Here is an 18,254-nt window from a genome sequence, read left to right on the forward strand (position 1 = left end):
AACAATACAGGGGTACCCCGGGTTACGAAATTAATTCGTTCCGCCGCCGCTTTCGTAACCCGAAAATCTTCGTAAGGCGAAAAAGCCATAGGCGCTAATGGGGAAAAGCCGCGATTTCGTGCGAAATAGCGCCGAAAAGCACCAAAAATTTTTTCGTAACCCGAAATAAACTTCGTAACCCGGAACAGTTTTTTTAAATGGGTTTTTTTCGTAACCCGGAAATTTCGTAAGGCGGCGCATTCGTATCCCGGGGTACCACTGTAAATTGGTTCCAACTGTGGTGTCATGAAATAATTAAAAAAAAAAAAAAGCAAAAGCTAAGTGGAACTCCATTAAATCTGAACTTTTATTAAAGCATGAACCTGACCCAATATTTCTAGTACAGTGAAACATATAGCTAACAAGGATGAAATGAATCTCTAGAATTATGCTAAAATTGATTGGCTTATTTATTTATGAGCAAGATTACATTAAATTATAATAAAAGAAAAGGTGTGATGTTGAACTTGCCAGAAAGCTACAGAATGGCTAATTAAACACTTTTTTTGTTTGTTTTACAATAGTGCCAGAACTCAGACCAAAACTAATTATGCTCTCATGCTACAAAGGCACTAATGTTCATAGAGCTTACCTGGCTCAGCCCCAAATCATCCATCATTACCCTGCTTTCGTCCAGTCCGCTGTCATGGTGTTCTTGAGTGAATATGCTTTGGAGTGGAGCTGATGCAGAGCAGACAATACGCACCTGGAAGAGAGAGAAATGGCTGAAGGTGCCCTCACTTATAGCTCCTATTTATTATTATTATTATTAACCTTTATTTATAAAGCGCTGTAAATTTACACAGCTATTTCTGTCTTTGAATTATATGAAATCACGTTTTTTTAAAAGAAATACAGGACCTTCCAAAGTTTATTCATTTCAAGTGGCATATGTAAGCAAATTGTAAAGACAACAGCTGAAAGTTTTTATTTTTCCTAGTATAACTAGTTCTCCATAAGAATGTAGATGGTACCATCATTCTTCAGCTCTCAGGTAATAGTCATCAACCCAATTATAACTACTGTATCTCAGCACCATTGGCACTAACTCCGGTTCACCATTTTGACAGTCATCAACCAATCTATCTTCTGTCAGTGTCATCCATAATAAATATCCTCTAATGTAAAATGGTTAGTGTTGGCCTGCCTCTTCAGCTGCTTTTTAAAAGCATAAGCCCACAATAAGGGCATATCCAATTACTTATATTTTAAAACAAGACTTAGGGGCTGTACAAATAGCCCCTAAGAAGCGGCATGCAGCCACCCCTTTACTGGCCGAATTGAGGCTGTGGCCACCGCACACTGCAGCCCTGATCCAGCCTCTGGATGCAGCTCCTTTTTGCAACCTCTAAAGAATGTCACAGCCGTGGTGGCTTGGCTTTGTGGTGCCCTTTTGGCGCTGCATTATCTAGATGCAGCTCCAGGGTCATGCCATAATGCTAGATGCCGTCTAGAACGGTGCGCAGCATCATGGAACGAGGGGGATGGAGTCATGGCGTCCAGCATGCGGATGCTCCGCTGTGACTCCACCCACAGGCCGGCACTTTGTGCCAGTCTGTACCAGGCCTTAGTTTACAGATATAGTATAAATAATACATTGACTTTAAAATATTTACAATTATTGTTTATTATCTTGCAGTAAATTTTGTGCTCACTTTCTATTTAAATTAAATACAGCATGCATTAGGCAAGTAATTGTTAATTCAATCTGCTGTGGAAAATAAACCAAAGAGATATTTACATTGCCAACAGGGGGGAGACCACTACCAGACCTTCACCAGCTCTGCAGATCCCTCAGTTCCCCTTCTATGACATCCACACACTTAGGCAGGCAGCTACTTTTGTGGAGTGGGAAATGTAAAATATTTTACAAAGAAACCATAGGAAATATAGAACCATACTGGCTGTGACACAAGTCAAGTCCTAGATCTTCCCAGGTGTTCACACAGTTTATTGAAGAATTTGGGTAGGTGTTTTTTTGATATGTTCAATGTTCTCTTTCACCTGAAAACCTAAAAAAGTTTGCTATCCTCTGACTACAAAGGGGCCTGTGGCCTCACAAAAGATTGAGACATATTGGATTGCAAAGGAAATATCTTTTTTGTGTTGCAAAAGGATGTTAAATTTGAGAATCTTCCAGTAGCCACATGGCCAAAAGGAGGAAGTTCCTGTCTGCAAGATATACCCCTCCATACCATCTGAATTGAGAACAAATGGAGGTGTATGACTAAGATCTTTATTTTTTTCCCCCGTATAAGTTTTAACACCTTGACTGATAAAAAAGCCAGTGTCGCTTCAAAAGCCTGTAACATGTGTATTGTGCATTTTGGTTGTCCCAGCAAAGGTATCACTGGCAGGTTCCAGACCGCCAAAAAGTACATGCTCGGCACGTACTAGGGTTAGAAAGGGGCGTCCTTTCCAGACGCCCCTAACCCTAGCATGTGCCAAGTGTGTACAAAATGGCGGCACCCATTCTACATGGGCGCTGCCATTTTGATGTAGCGGACGCTTAGCATCCGCACGTCGCAGCGCGGAAATGATGCTGCAAATGCGCCAATTTACAGCGCTGTGTAAATTTACAACGCTTTATAAATAAAGGTTAATAATAATAATAATAATAATTGGTGCCTTGCGGCATCATTTACATGCCGCAAAAAGAACCTACTTTTTGCAGGTTCTTTTTGCTGCATCAGGGAATCGCACAGTTTGTCCGCTGCAGTTCCCTAATGCAGCAAACACCGGCGCTGGCAGACCACCCTTTTGGGCGGTCTGTAAAGCCCCACTGTTTGGTGGATTTTTCTTGTTACTGGATTTGCTATACGGCCAACATGACTACTTGTGGAGGTTTGCTATGTTTGTGATGTAGTCAGAACAGTGTGATGTAGTTGTTTAAGTGTTGGGCTAGCCGCTAGGACATTTGGAGATTATGGATCAAATTCCCACCCAGCCATGGAAACCCACTGAGTGACCATGGGCAAGCCAGATTCTCTCAGCCTCAGAGGTAAACCCCTTTTGATCAAATTCTGCCAAGAAAATAGCTTGGGGTTGGTGTAAGTCAGACATGAGCAGGGATTTGACTCCTAGTCTCCAGTCATAGTTCAACACTAAAACCACTGTGCCACACTGTGCATAATGTTAGTTTTGAATAAAACATTTGCAAAAACATGCTCTTCTTTTTTGTGGTGTAGGAAGCTATCCCTGTTCTTTCCATGTTATTTCTCCCTCTGGCACCAAATTTTCTGTTAAAAAAGTAAAGCCCAGGAACACACCTACTTCATTAACTGTACGCTGTTCACATTTGATTATTTTGGTACCTGGTTGAAGCATAAGGCAAGCCCACAAAATTAATGTATTATTGGTCTTTCCAGTCAATGGACAACTCTTCTCTTAACCTCATACGTCTGTCTATTAGACCTAATTCAGTGTCGATACAATGATAGCAGATCATCCATAACCAAGCAAGGTAGTTGTCTAGCTCCAATGATGTATTCTCTCACTCCAATAACATACATTCCAACTATCCCTATTTACCAGTGGAATTTTTCTAGTACCTTTCCCTGGGAAATCAATCTATTTTATTACTTTGTGGGAAGCCTTATTTCAAAAGTTAGGGAGAGTTTGTTGTTGCCATTCCTGAAACATCTATACTCTTTGCAGACTTTCTAGAAGTTATATTTCTGAGTGGGCAACTTCAAGTATCAGTGTACATACATGAACACCAACATCTTCTGCATACCACAGCCATTTTCACACCATGCACCTGTAGAAGCATATACTGAACTCAGAGTGGACCAGTAATTATTGTAGGCAAGTTGAGTGTTTTTTCCTCTAGTACAGATTTAATCAAAAGAACATAATAGGCTCCTGAATTTTAAATCAGCAGAAGGTGGATTGTTATAGAAGTAAACAGATCTGGCATAAAGGAAGGGAGGGATAAACCTTTAAAAATGCAAAATAGTCCCATGAAGGTCTGACAGCAGTAATTGCAGGGGTGCAAGTGTGTAACATTAGAAGGCATTTGTTGTTGTTAACTGCCCTTGTGTCGATCTCGACCTATGGCAATCCTGTGGATGAGACATCTCCAAGACTCCTTGTCCTCCACTGCTCTACTCAGGTTCTGCAAATTCAGACCTGTGACCTCCCTAATAGAGTCTATCCATCTAGCATGTGGCCTTCCTCTGTTTCTACTTCCCTCCGCCTTTCCTAGTATTGTTTTTTTCCAATTAGTGCCTCTCTTCTCATGATGCGTCTGAAGTAAAACAATCTCGGTTTTGTCATCTTGGCTTCCAAGGAGATTTCTGGATTGATCTGCTCTAGGACCCATTTGTTTGTCTTTTTGGCCATCTACAAAATTCTCAGCACCACATCTATAATTAATTTATTTTCTTCCTATCTTGTTTCTTAACTGTCCAGCTCTCAAATCCATCCACATGGCAATAGGGAATACAATGGCATACAGTAAGTTAAATAGATTTTTTTTTAAAGTCCAAAGGTCCATCTTGGATCACTACTGTAGAAAGAGGGGATGTCTTGCTGCTAGTTGCCATTTTTAAAATAAGGCAACAAGAACATTCCAGTAGTACCAAGTGCTGAAGAGGGGATATATCCACCTCAAAAACAAAACAGCAGTAGATTTTTACAGATTCACAAATTATGTAGGTGGGAGTGGGGAAAGCTGCACACCTTATTAGTTCACAGCCAATAGCTAAGAGATCATGTGACCCTTACAAAAACAATGTTTAGGGGCATATTGGGAGAGGGTGTGTGTGTTGGTAGTTAGGAAGGGGGAATGTCATTCTTCCAGTGATACAATATTGTTGTTCTTTATGTCATGAAGTATGTTGTATTTCCATAACAGAAGTGCTACATTAAGGGTCAGCAACTGTAGAAGGCTAAGGGCTATTATAGCTCACCAGGAGACATTGGAGGGCTGTGCTGCCCTCCCTGCAAAAAAATTAAAATCTCTCTAAATGCCCTTTAGGGCACTTTCACCATGTTTTTGAGGCTTCCTGGCTTTACCTCCTGTTTCAAAAAAGGCCTCTCCTGGGCCTAATGTAGCTCAAGCTTCCAAAATACATGGTGGAAATGTCCTCCACAGTGCTTAGAGATTGCTTTGGGACACTTTGGAGCACTTCCTCCTCACTACCAATTTTATTTTATGTTTTTGGTCCCTGGGTTGCATGTGGTTCACACTGCCCACTTCTGTGCTACACAGAGGAAAAATGATACAGCAGAGTAACGGGGACACAACATCATTCAATGAGAAGAAAAATAATCAGCTCTATGTACCTTGCTGAAAAGGAGAAAGGTATGTAGTGTGTGCCTGTGTGTCTGTGTGTGAGACTGGATTTCTGTGCCAGGACATTCTTGAAAGTGGTTTTAATCATAATCGATATGTCCTGATTGCATAAATATTTAAGTGTGTGCCTATAATCACACATAGGATGAAGCTTAATGTCTTCCATTACTTTTTAAAACATCAGCTTAAATACAGAGAGCCTTTTTAGTTGTTTTAATATTGCTGATTTTGCTTCCATGATTGAAATCTTTATAAATCCAAGTTAAGTGCTGCATTTATCATTACTATTTCATTAGAGGTCCAACAACTCAGGCAAAAGCTGAGAGTAGCTGTTTTTTCTAAAATTAATTTCACTTTGGGGCAAAGCTATTAACACTTTACTTGTTCGTTCACTTTCAAAAAAGTATGACTGGGGTGTTTAGCATACTGTGAATATAGGTGAAATATGAGCAAAGAAAACAAAAGAGAAAACAGATCAATCACCTGGGGTGACTGAAGCCAACTATCATTCAGTTGGGCAATTTTAACATATCTGTTATTCAATCTGTAAAACACAGTATGGTTTTTCAACTACCGTGACAAAAACATGAAGGTTTAAGTTCGTACAAAAATCATTTGGATGGGTGAAGGGTTGTTGGGAGAACAGGAAAAATTGACAACTTCCTTTAATGATGAGTCCTAGTTTGGAGAAGGCAGATAGAGTCTTGTCTTAACATTAGACCCTGAGATTACCAATTAAAATAACTGGCAATAGATTTAAAAAACAGAAAAAAGCAAACCAAGGCGGGTTACAGACCGCTGAAAAGCGGTGGCCTGTACCTGCCCCTTTCCCCGGTGTATCGGGGCCTCAGCGGCTAGAGTGGCAGCTGCTGAGGCCCTGATCCGCCGCTTTCTGAGCTGCGGGGAAGCGGCAAAAGGCCCCTTCCCCGCAGCCTGGAAAGGGGTGTCCTTGGGGCTTCAAGCCCCAAGGACAACCCGCGGCGGCAGGGAGGAGGAGAAAGGGGCCCCTTTCTCCTCTGTGTCGCTGGCGCAGCCGTCTGAAGGCTGCGCCCAGAGACGCAAAGCCAAGAAGGAGCTCAGAAACAGAGCTCCTTCTTGCACTGCGTAAAGGGCGCTCTAAGCGCCCTCGCGCAGCACAAAGACGTCACTACCACAAATTATGCAGCGCAAAGACGTCACGTCTGCGACGTCATAATGGCAACGGCCATGTGGAACGGCCACCGCCATTTTGTGCGTGCTCTGCGCATGTTAGGGTTGGAGGTGTCCGGAAAGGACGCCCCTTTCTAACCCTAGCACACACGGAGTGCGCACTTTTAGGCCCGTTTATAACGGGCCCAAATAAGTAATTATGTACAGTCTTAGATTAATTTATAGAATTATCTGTCACAAAATCTAATGACAGTAGCAAGGGCTTTAAAAGAGGGTTAGATAACTTCACAGAGGAGAGCTCATAACAGTGATGATCAAATATTCAGTATACAGTAAGAGGGAACAAGTCTTTGGAGACAAGTTGGCGGAGCAAACAGATGTGAGCTATTTTCTTCATGAGCCTCCTCTTATTCCCTGCCATGAGCGTAGCCTAATATTTTTCAAGATTATGATTATATGACCTAACCCTAACCCACAGATATATTAGAGGGACACAGAGCAGTATAAAAGTTAATACCTCTGACTGAAAATAGGGATGAAATTTCTAAAAATACTGCTTTGAACAACCATTTTCTCTAAGCAAAAACCAGCCAAACACTGAAAGAATTAAACTAGATTCCCCTCTCCATCCCCAAATTCACTTTCATGCACAGCTTCAGTACTCAATGTCAGTGTCAATACCTTGGCAACTTCAACTAGCAACTCCAACAGATTAATTTTTCGATGAGTTGTTTAAACCAAGCATTTAAACCAAGCATTTTATGCAGTAGCTAGTTTCCACAAAAGCAGGGAAATATGTGTAAAATGTATATGCTTTGCATTTTAAAATTATAAACTGAATGCCTACCTTCTTGTCGTAAAAAGTATCAACAAGAGTAATGAAACGTCGAGCTTGTGTCCTTTTTGCCATTGTAAGTAGAGGTATGTGACGAATAAATACTAGGTCAAAATTAGTAGCTATTTCCAAATAATCACTGGCTCCAAGTGGCTGAAGAAGGAAATAGGAAATATGATACATCAGAATACTCACAGATTGACAGACATCCTATTTGGAATACCATCTCCTTGCAGTAGAACAAAAACTACCCTCCCTTTTTGTTCTCTGGATTAGGATGAAAAGTATTCTTAAATAAAAAATGGATTCCTTAAATTGATAACTAAGCTTGGCTATCATCCCAATTCACTGAGAAATAATCTGCACAGCATCTCCAAATTAAGAGATTAACTGAACATCATATGTTTACTGTAGTCAATTTTAACATGTGTTTTCACTGTCAAGGTAACAGATTCACAGTGGGGCAGCAAATTAATATTATGGGGCATGGGGCACAGTGAAAGGGGGATTTAATTCATACCCCAGTGCTGCAGTTTGAATGGAAATTGTCCCTTCTCACAAAGTTCTGTGTTTTTTTTTCCTTCGAGAGAAAAGAGCAGCTTCAGGGTAAAACATACTATGTACCACAGCCTTTGTTTTCATTCCACCCCACCTCTGGTTGTCTAACATGGCTTTTATTTTTGAAAGCAAAGCAAAGACAGTGATAAATGCATTTAAATCACATCTTAGTTTGGCCTCCAGTCTTTCATTTTTTTGATGCATCTCCTGTCAATCTATCTAACTAATGGCATCTGGAAAGAAAAGCATCCTGGAACTTGAGCAAAATGACACAGTGACTATAAAAAATTGACAGATCAAGCAGCAAAGATATAATCACATGCAAAAATATCAGCTGAGTAACTGATAAATCCCTATATTCTGATGTAGCAAGACAGCGCACCCTAGGGCACCTTCTATGCTTGGCATTCTGGAAGAGCACCCAGGATGAACGAGATATTTTCCTCTGTTCTCCATTCTTTGCCCTTAAGTTCTTTTGCACAAACCAGCTGCTTTGGGATGTTTACAAAGGTGGCTGCAGCCTCAAAGTATTTTATTTTAAATTGTTAGCTAGACCTCTGACAGCAGAACTGAAGGATATGGATCAACAAAGTGACTGCATTCAGGTTCACCAGAGATTTTCTTAATCTTCCTGACTTTTCTTCTCAATATCTAATTAGACATCAAGACACAGTTTTCAGGCTATCTTCTATACAGTGAACTCTCCAAATATTCTGAAACCCAAGATTCTTAACACATAACTGGCCAGGTTAAATTGATTTTATTGATTTTAAATGAAATTCTGGGTGTCTGACTTCCTTGTATTTTTCCATTTCCTCTACTCTAAACTCTTTTTAAGCCACTATGGGTAGTGATTTGAGTGCCAGATTATGACTCTGGAGATCTGGGTTTGATTCCCTACTAGACCATAAAAAACCTCAGGGTAACCTAGGGCAAATCTCATTCTCTCAGCCTCAGAGGATGGCAATGACAAACCCCCTTCTGAAGCAGCTTTCCAAGAAAACCCTATGATAGGCTCGCTTTAGGGTCACCATAAATCAAAAAAGATTTGGAGGCACACGACGACAAAACTCTTTAAAGAAATAACATATTTGGCTGTGTGGTTTTTTTTAATGGCAATTCTCAGAAAACTCTTCTCTACATGAAGGACCATATGGTTGTAAAGCTGTTTCTTGCATTCTTCAGATTTTTAAGAAGTATTGTTCTTTATTTCTAGGCTGACATCAAGAAAATCTAAAGTGACTTTCTTTTTCCTTTTTTTCTAGAGCTGGACTGAAGGGAAGGGCCATTAGCAATAGTGCTCAGACTCCCCTGACAGATAGACTAAGCTGTGCCAGGACAAGTGACAGCCAATCAATAATTCTTTTTTTTTGGGGGGGGGGTACCTTTCTAGTGATATAGTTCACCAGTAAGGAAAGTCATCCCTCTTTCCAGATCCATAACCATAACTTGATGTGTGAACGAAGATTAAAGAAAACATTATACTGTACATACACTCTGTATGATTGACTCTGAAATTTGCAATAGTAGTACTAGTATGCATGGAGGATGCATTGCTGAAATAATCCAATCTAATATTGAATTGATTTCACTGAACTTTGCAGAAATTAAAATATCTGCTACAAGATACAAATCAGAAAATGATTTGGTCAGTATTCTATTGCGCATTTGGGAGTTAATGAAATAATTGGACAGAGTACTCAAGAGCGAAGGCCTTATTATGTAATGCCATTACATTAAAATTTAACATTAATGTTCAGAGGGGCGAGTACTGGAAAGAATATATGCACATTCTTAAGTACATTTTTCAGGTCCATTTTATACATATATATTTGGAAATACAACCTGTGATGTTAGGAGAGCACCACTTAGGCTGCACTTACTTTGGCTTAATGTAGGTCCAACTGTATTAATTCCTAGAAATATAAGGGCATATCAATCTCTCACTGAATTTAATGGGACTTATTTGGGGCCAAATCTATGTAGGATTAGACTGTTGGAATTACTACAAGTTTAGTATATAGCGCCTTTATCTACCATTTACTGCACTTATACCTCAACACCTGAAATGAAAGACAGGTTTAGGCAGTAACAAGAACACCCCCAATATAAATTGGTTGCTTTAATTCAAATACTGAGGTGAGCGGACAGTTCAGCGAGCACAGGAGAACCTGTGGTAATGCAACATGTGAACAAAGGAGGGCTATCACATAGCCAGAATGTTTTACTTCATAGAAGAAGATGGTAGGTCCCCAGTGAACAGCTTTTATGAGGCTAAGGCCCATTTCTAACCTTTGAATTTTCTGCAGTGTGTGTGGAATGCCCCATAAAAGAAAAAGGGAGAGGGAATCAAAATTTGAAATGAATGGAAGTACACTTCTAGTTTTGCAGTTTTTTAATTCTGTAAAACAGTGCAGAGGAGCAAGAAAATAGAAATGCATGATGTATTACTAAACAATGTAAGAAATTTATTCATTCAATTTTGTTTTGAAATTAAGTTCTGCCTGCACATACAGACACTACACAGACTCTATTTCTTGTTGTTATTGAACTACCTTTATAGTCATATGGTCTTGTCTTTGCATAAAGGTGTAAAAAAGCATTGAAACAGAGGATCTGTGCTTCAATTGTTTTTGAAAATCTCTAGTGCCACTGGATTAGATCCTCTTCTACATAGAAAAACATGTGCCCTGCCACAAGAGTATCACTTCAGTTTTGCCAGCTGCCCATCATACAGCTGATGTTTCCTTGCAAGCATTGTGAGGGTGTTGGACACATCTGCTGAGGAGATATAGACCTGGGCAAGGGAAGTACGTTATTGGCAACAGAACACATGTATCTTCACAGACAATGAGATTTTTTTTTAATGTTAGGGCTCTTAGCAATAAGAGAACCCCTAAAGCTTATGAATAGGCAAACTAACCTGTATTACTTTAAAAAAATGCTTTGAAAGGGGAACACAAGTCACTCAATATCACACATCCAAGGAGGAAGTATAAAGCCAGCATTTTTCTAACTGAAAAACACCAGTGTCACAAAGCTGATGGAGGCCTGGGATTCAGCATCATACTGTGATATCAGGAAGAATCTGTCTTATAACAGATTTTGTGGCTTGCCTACTTATCTCAGTATTATTTCTTCTAACTGACAGCAGATACCAGGAACTCAGATACCCTTCCCAGCCACACTAACAGGGATCATTTAGAAGTACCAGGGGTCGGAGCTGAAACACATACAGATCATGAGTTCTGAAATTAGGCTATGACTACATTCTGTGCACAATTTGCTAGGCAATTGTGAAATGAGCATGCTGAACATTGTGCTTAAAAATTAGTAGTAAAAAAGCTGTATAAATCCAGACTGTCATTAATGAAACAGGTTACTCTGTAAAAACATCCTTGAGTTACATGTGTTGGGAAATACCTTAATTTCCTTGAATGAGCCAGATAAATTATTGAATCCTATCTGGAGTTCAAGGTCTATCTTTGTATGCAAGATTGATTAGCACATAACTAGTAGGACTCTGGATCCCATAAAGTATGTAATACTGGCATAATTTATTGTGAAAATGTCATCTTTCTGAAGAGCTTAATGCTTCTGTACCTTTCAATAGCTGCATCAACACAATAATTATCCTGAAACCACAAAATTTGCCCTATGAATAGATGATTTGAATGCTCAATAGCAATTCAAACAGCACCATCTTTGAGCATATTGTTCCATCACAAGTTTCAGATAAGTTTACTTGGTACAGCTCTGCCTTCTGGCAATATTCTTTGGCATGATAAGTACATTTTATTGCAGTAAAAGTGTGTGGGTACATGTGCACACACACCTACCATGTAAATGAATGCTTGATATTTGTTTAAAAAGATGGCATCACCAAAACATCACTTTACTCACAGTGGGGCATTCTCTATCATCATCACAATGTCACCTCCATCCCCACAATTAAGAGATCAAAATAATTTTTTGGACAGTGGGATCTTTTCAGTTCTACTAACTTATTATTGATTTATATTACTTTAATTTTTAGATTGACTTCATATGAAGAAAACTATTCGAAATTTTTTTTACTTCTTTCCCTAGATGTACATTCTACTAACTCTCGAGACTAATGAATTGACTTCTTGTTGCTGCCATGTAAAATTCAAATGATATGAAATACCACACTGTCTTTGGCCTCATACAGACAGGCCAAAATAAAGCTGTCTTGGGTCACTTTGGCGGGATACGGACCGCCCCAAAAGGTGGTCTCCTACCGCCCTGGTTTGCTGCGCGAGGGAGTCACAGCGGACAAACCGTGCGGCTCCCTCGCGCAGCAAAAAGAACCTGCAAAAAGCGGGTTCTTTCTGCGGCGTGGTGTGACGCCACAAGGCGCCAATGGCACACTTGTGGTGTCACAAAGGCGCCAGGACCTGCAGACGCTAGGCGTCTGTCATGTCAAAATGGCGGCGCCCGTATGTACAGGGCGCCACCATTTTGACGCCCTCGTCACGTGCAAGGGGCAAGTCACGTCTGGAAGCGCCACCCCTCACACATAACGACGGCGCCCCATAGGGTCCATCTGTGCAGCGCCTTTGGATGTATGCGATTTAAATGTTGCATGCATCCTAAGTGTCTGGAAGCCACACCAAAGCCACGCTCCAGTCTTTAGGACTGTTAATCTACTTTAGTCTGCTTGACTGAGATGTCCACTTCATTCTTCTTCCACTTATCTGCCAAGTTGACAAATGTTAAGTTATCAATAAAACATTTCAAGCTATTTTAATATTCAAACCTGCTTGTACATTGCAATGCCTTAACAAATCACACTGTTATTTCATTATCTCTAAAAGTAACATTCATTTTTTGCAGTTAACATAGTGATAGCCTGAGCAATTCTGCATCTGAAAAAAAGAGGAGAGTCCCTTTCTCTCAAGTGGAATTATTATTAATATTGGTAGTAGTAGTACAAAAGACCACAAAGAGGACACAAAGGGAATAGAAATTGACATCAAGTCAGTTAAAAGAGAGAGCCAGAGGTTGCTAAGCTTCAAGAGCCAGCATGGTATAATGGTTTGAGTGTTGGACTAAGACTCTAGAGACCAGGGTTCGATTCCCTGCTTGGCCATGAAGCCTATTGGGTGACCTTGAGCAAGTCACATGCTCTCAGCCTCTGGGGAAGGCAATGGCAAATCTCTGAACAAATCTTGCCAAGAAAACCCCATAATAGGTCTGTCTTAGAGTTGCCATAAGTTGAAAACAACTTAAAGGCTAACAACGACAACAACAACAACAATGATTAATAGAAGCAAAATGAAAATCAATTCAGAAATTAAGAGAGGGACCTGAAAATTCTGGTGTTATCAATGAAGGAATTTTAAAACTGAGGAAGGGAGAGAATCAATGACAAAGAATTCAAGACAACTTGACTCCTGCCTCTGGATTGGCAGAAGAGGAAATTGCATTTTTGCACTATCCACAGAATTTGGAAGCAAGAATATAGAATCATCAGCAAAATTTCCCTAGTACAATTTATTATTCATTAAGAGATATACTGTGTATCTTGGATTTGCTTTGCTTTTAAATACTCAAGAGCAGCTACATTCTTGTAAGTTCTTATGGGCTCTTCTAATTCATGTTCATTATATTTGGCAATTAAGGGGAAATACAGACAGGCGCCAATGGCACACTTGCACAGAACAATGACGTCTGGGTCATGCGGTGCTGTTTGGGCGCCACGCCACACAGACGTCATTGTTGCACACCCCGTATGAATGGGTGCACACAAGCATGGTGCCCACATGCGATTGTAGGGCTGAGCATGTGCAGACGCCCAGCTCTACAAAACCCTAAAATTGGCCTCAGACTGGCGTAAAGCACTGGCCTGTACTGGGCCTACGTTCTGTTAGCATGGCAGGAGAAAGGGACAGCTTGCATGGCACAGATTACCTATGTAAAAGTATCTCAAATCCATTATTCTTACAGAGAACATAACAACTGACTAAAACTTTCTGAAGGTACAGCTACAGAGACATATGCCCAATTCAGGTATTTAAAAATGTTAATAAAGTGAATGCATGAGAAGGAGGAATGCCTGAGCCATGTCTTTCCTGTAATCATTTCCATTGCTTTCACATATGGAAGAGAAGAGCCTCCTCTATCTGTGAGTCTCTCCATACAGTCAGGGATGCTCATTTTCCAGTGCCTCTGGTTGTACAGAGTACCTCCAGTCAGGGAATGAGCTCCTCTTTAGAAAAATTTCCTGCACACATGGAAGGTGACAGAAATGGGAGTTAGTATGCTCTCCTTATTTATCTTGTTCAGGTTTCAGAATGCCTGAATAGGGCTATAGTCATTTTCACACACGAGACAGAGAGTTGTTTGGTATAGTGTACTGCATTGCACTACGACTCTGGAGACCAGGTTTTGAATACTCACTCGCCATGAAAACTCATTTGGTGACCTTGAACAAGTCACACTCCCTCAGCCTTAGAGAACAGCAAAGGCAAAGCCACTCTTCACAAGAAAGCCCAGTAATAGGCTCATCATACAGTCGCCATAAGTAAGAAATGACTTAAAGGCACACAAGATCAACATTTCCACAACTGCAGCAGCAGACAAAAACATGTTTGCAATTGCAGAACTTACTGTTTGGACAATATAGCAATACTAATGAATGGGCTGGTTCACTCACTACCTTATCTATACAACTGTGAGCGTAGCTGGCTCCATGCCTCATTTAGAGACAATTATAAAGGTATTTGTTTTCAAAATTAAATGTTTTATTACATCAAAGGATGATGCATGTAGCTATAAGTGTTTATTCCCCCCTTTAAAAAGGCAAATTTGGCTACAATGGTTTGTGACTCTCAAGTACACAACTGTAATGCACTCTGTATTGCTGCTGGTAGAAAGTGTTTGGCAGATAGTGCAAAATGATTAGGTTTGGGGGGAAAGGGGCTAAAAAACCCACTTAATCTGGGATAATTGATACCGGGTTTCCCCCCAAGTTTTTTAAAAAACCTGCATCATCAATGGTGTGAATAACTAATGTGAATAGACCTGAATAGACCCAGGATAAAATGCTGCATACCAAAGAAGGGGTTCCAAATGCATTCGCATCATCGACTCCATCTTTATTCAAATGCTTGCACATGTGAACAACCAAACTCGCAGAGATGCAGATCGATGTGGTTCCATTGTGTGAATAACAAACCCAGAATGCACGAGTGAGACAATTTGCACTGTCATACCTCAGACACGTAAATGACCCCAACAAACCACTGCCTTTATACCAACTGCCCTGGCTTCCAATTTGCTCTGAGCTCAGAACCCAAGATATCCTAGATATCCTTGAGGCCAGGATATCTGATGGAAGGACCACCTCCTCCTGTAAAAGCCTGTCCAGAATTTCAGATCCCCTGTTCTGTGTCCCACTATCCTGAGAGACTAGAGTAGTTGAAAACACTAGACAGGGCTTTCGTATGAAACTTCCTTGGGTCAGGCTGGCTCTGTCTATTTGGACTTCTAGCAGACTGAATTGAACAGTTGCATGGTATTCGGTATTAATTTAAATTAAGCTGATTTTTAATGTCATTTTTTTTTCTAACTAATGTTTTGTTCATTGTACATTGTCTCAGGGGCTCTGGCAGCTGATTTAAAAAATTCATAAAATAAATTGCAAGATTTCCCAGGACTGGAACTGGTGACTAGTAGAAGCTGCTACAATTACAAATATGGGGTGAAAAGGCTTTAGTTTCCCAAGTTGCTCAATGTGACCTGTACCATTAGCTGGGTCAGGAAGTACTGATGAAGAGAGTGAATAATCTGTACTGTGCCTTAATTACATTTAAAAAGTTAGTATTGCCATGAGAGGGCAGTATTTGCTATGGATAAACATGGATGAAAGTTTATTTTAAGAAGGAAGTCAGGACACAACACTTGTAAGAATATGCTGAAATATTAAAACCTGTACAATATTTCAGGTCAATATTAAGTTGCTATACTGGCCTTGAAGTTAATTAAGTGGTCTGAAGACAGAAGCAGAGAAAATATGTGGGTTATAAACATCAGGAATAAACTCTTCTAGAACATGGTCACATAGCCCGAAAAAAACAGAAAAAACTATGGATGCCGACCATGAAAACCTTCAACTTCACGAAATAAGTAGGATTTTACATCTTACATTAGCAGGGTAGTATATGAAAAGCAATTGTATAAGGGACACAGTTGTTCAAACAGAACTCCTTTCATTCATTGTGCAGCACTGAGAACCTCACCCCAAACAAAGAAGTTGTGAAATGATAGTACTCTATTGTGTCCAGAGAAAGGTAACACAAATGGTAACATGTCTGGAAGCCATGCCCTATGAGAAACGGCTTAGGGTGCTGGGTATGTTAAGCCTGGAGAAGAGAAGATAAGGTTAAGAGGTAATAAGATAGTCATGTTTAAATATTTGAAAGGATATCCTATTGAGAATGGAGCAAGCTTGTTTTCTGCTACTGCAGAGACCAGGACATGGAGCAATGGATTCAAACTACAGGAAAAGAGATTCCACCCAAACATTAGGAAGAACTTCTGGAAAGTAAGAGCTGTTTCATATTGGAACATGATGCTTCAGAGAGTGCTGGAGTCTCCTTCTTGGAAATTTTTAAACAGAGGCTAGATGGTAATCTGTTGAGGCCATCCCAGCTACTCATATTTGAGTGTGTTCATGGTAGAGGGTTAGACTGGATGGCCCTTGTGGTCTCCTTTAGCTCTAAGATTTTATGATCTGAATATAATTAAGTGTGCAGTTAAACATGGCTTGCATATTATTTAGGATGAATAGGTTTTTAGGAGCTTCTGATTTATGGTGACCTTAAGGTCGCAGATTTTCTTGGTAAGATTTGTTCAAAAGTGGTTTGCCTTTGCCTTCCACTGAGACTGAGAGAGCATGACTTGCTTAAGGTTACTTGGTGGGTTTCCATGGCTGAGTGAAGATCTGAACCCTGGTCTCTAGAGTCACAGCTCAGTGTTCAAACCACTACATTACACAGGCTCGCCTGTTAAGTCATACAAGAAATAAACACACTAGTCTTTTTGTAAGGCAATACATTAGAAAGAATTGTTTATACTTTGTTGTTGGTACTAATTACACTCTAGAGCCCTACATGCCATATACATACTGTAGCTAACCACAGAAATGAAACACACTAAATATCTACAAGATTACAGATTTGTGCATACTGAATATTTTATGCACAAAGTCTTCTGTATGCTGGAAAAATATGACAGGTGTTTTGATCAAGTGGGCAGCTCTAATCAAAAATACAGACTTAAGGTAGATCATTCAATATCAGACCTAAGAATGAAAAGAGGGCCTTTATGAATTAGAGTTCTGCGATGTGTGTTTAGACTATAAACAGTTATTTTCATGATCTGTAGGCAGAGTTCATCCTCTTCAGCACAGAGCTATCAGTTGAATGTTGTCCTTTTAACTTTTATCTGGTTTGAATAGTTAAGCAATAATGCTATAGTGTCTAAAATTTAGGTTATAATCTTAATTGAACTAAGAAGGAAGCCCCACTGATGTTCGTCTACAAATACATAAGATTCAGATCAGTTTTTCCATGAGGCAGTGTGAATTTCTCATCTTAAAAAGAAGTCTCTAAGAAGCCCTTAGAATGAGAATCAAGGCAGGCAGGTTTTCCAGTAACCCAATGCCTTACTCTGAGGACTTCTCAGAGCAGGTCATCAGATAAGTAGCTGCTACAGAGGATCCCACCAGTCACTCTCCTGCCATGCAAAGAAAGCAACAAGAAAACAGCTGGCAGGGTTTCATGAATCAGCCATCTTGATTTTTGAGGAACTCTCTGTGTGAGACATCGATAGGCTGGTGTTTTTGGGAACCAATCTGTCCACTTTCCTATAGAAGCAAATGCTGCTGCAGCTGCAATTACTATCTGGAGTGGCTGTCTGAGAACCTCTGAAAGTAATATACAACCTTGCAAACTCTCTTGGCGTCAAGGTAGGAGGGAAGCAAAGGAAAAACGTCTGAACTGGAGGCTTGCTGCAGTTTATTTGCACTGTCTCAAACAATGGTTTTATTGTATTATTCAAATGTAGCCAGGAACTAGCATGGTGTAATGGTTTGAGTGTTGGACTATGGACTCTGCAGGCCAGCATTCGATTTCCAGTTTGGCAATTAAATCCACTGGGTGGCCTTAGGCGAGTCACACTCTCTCAGACTCAGAGGATGGTAATGGCAAACCTCCTCTGAACAAATCTTGCCATGAAAACCCCATGCCTTAGGGTCTCTGTAAGTTGGAAATGACTTGAAGGCACATAACAACAACAACAACAAACAAGTACATAAGCAGTGACAAGATTATTAAACTATATCTTAAT

At 40.1% G+C, this 18,254-nt stretch overlaps 1 protein-coding gene across 2 annotated transcripts in view; it reads right to left on the reverse strand.

Annotated features, from left to right (window-relative positions):
* Window positions 1-18,254, reverse strand: part of AFG1L (AFG1 like ATPase) — an 80,823-nt gene that overhangs the window by 6,446 nt on the left and 56,123 nt on the right. For both annotated transcript variants that reach the window (XM_042473379.1, XM_042473369.1), the window contains 2 exons: window positions 7,335-7,475; window positions 632-745 (listed from right to left, as the gene is read on the reverse strand). In XM_042473379.1, coding sequence (XP_042329313.1) covers window positions 632-745; window positions 7,335-7,475 — 255 coding nt within the window. The remainder of the gene's footprint in view (window positions 1-631; window positions 746-7,334; window positions 7,476-18,254) is intronic.

Source organism: Sceloporus undulatus, chromosome 1, assembly GCF_019175285.1.
Source record: "Sceloporus undulatus isolate JIND9_A2432 ecotype Alabama chromosome 1, SceUnd_v1.1, whole genome shotgun sequence".
NCBI classification, from domain to species: Eukaryota; Metazoa; Chordata; class Lepidosauria; order Squamata; family Phrynosomatidae; genus Sceloporus; species Sceloporus undulatus.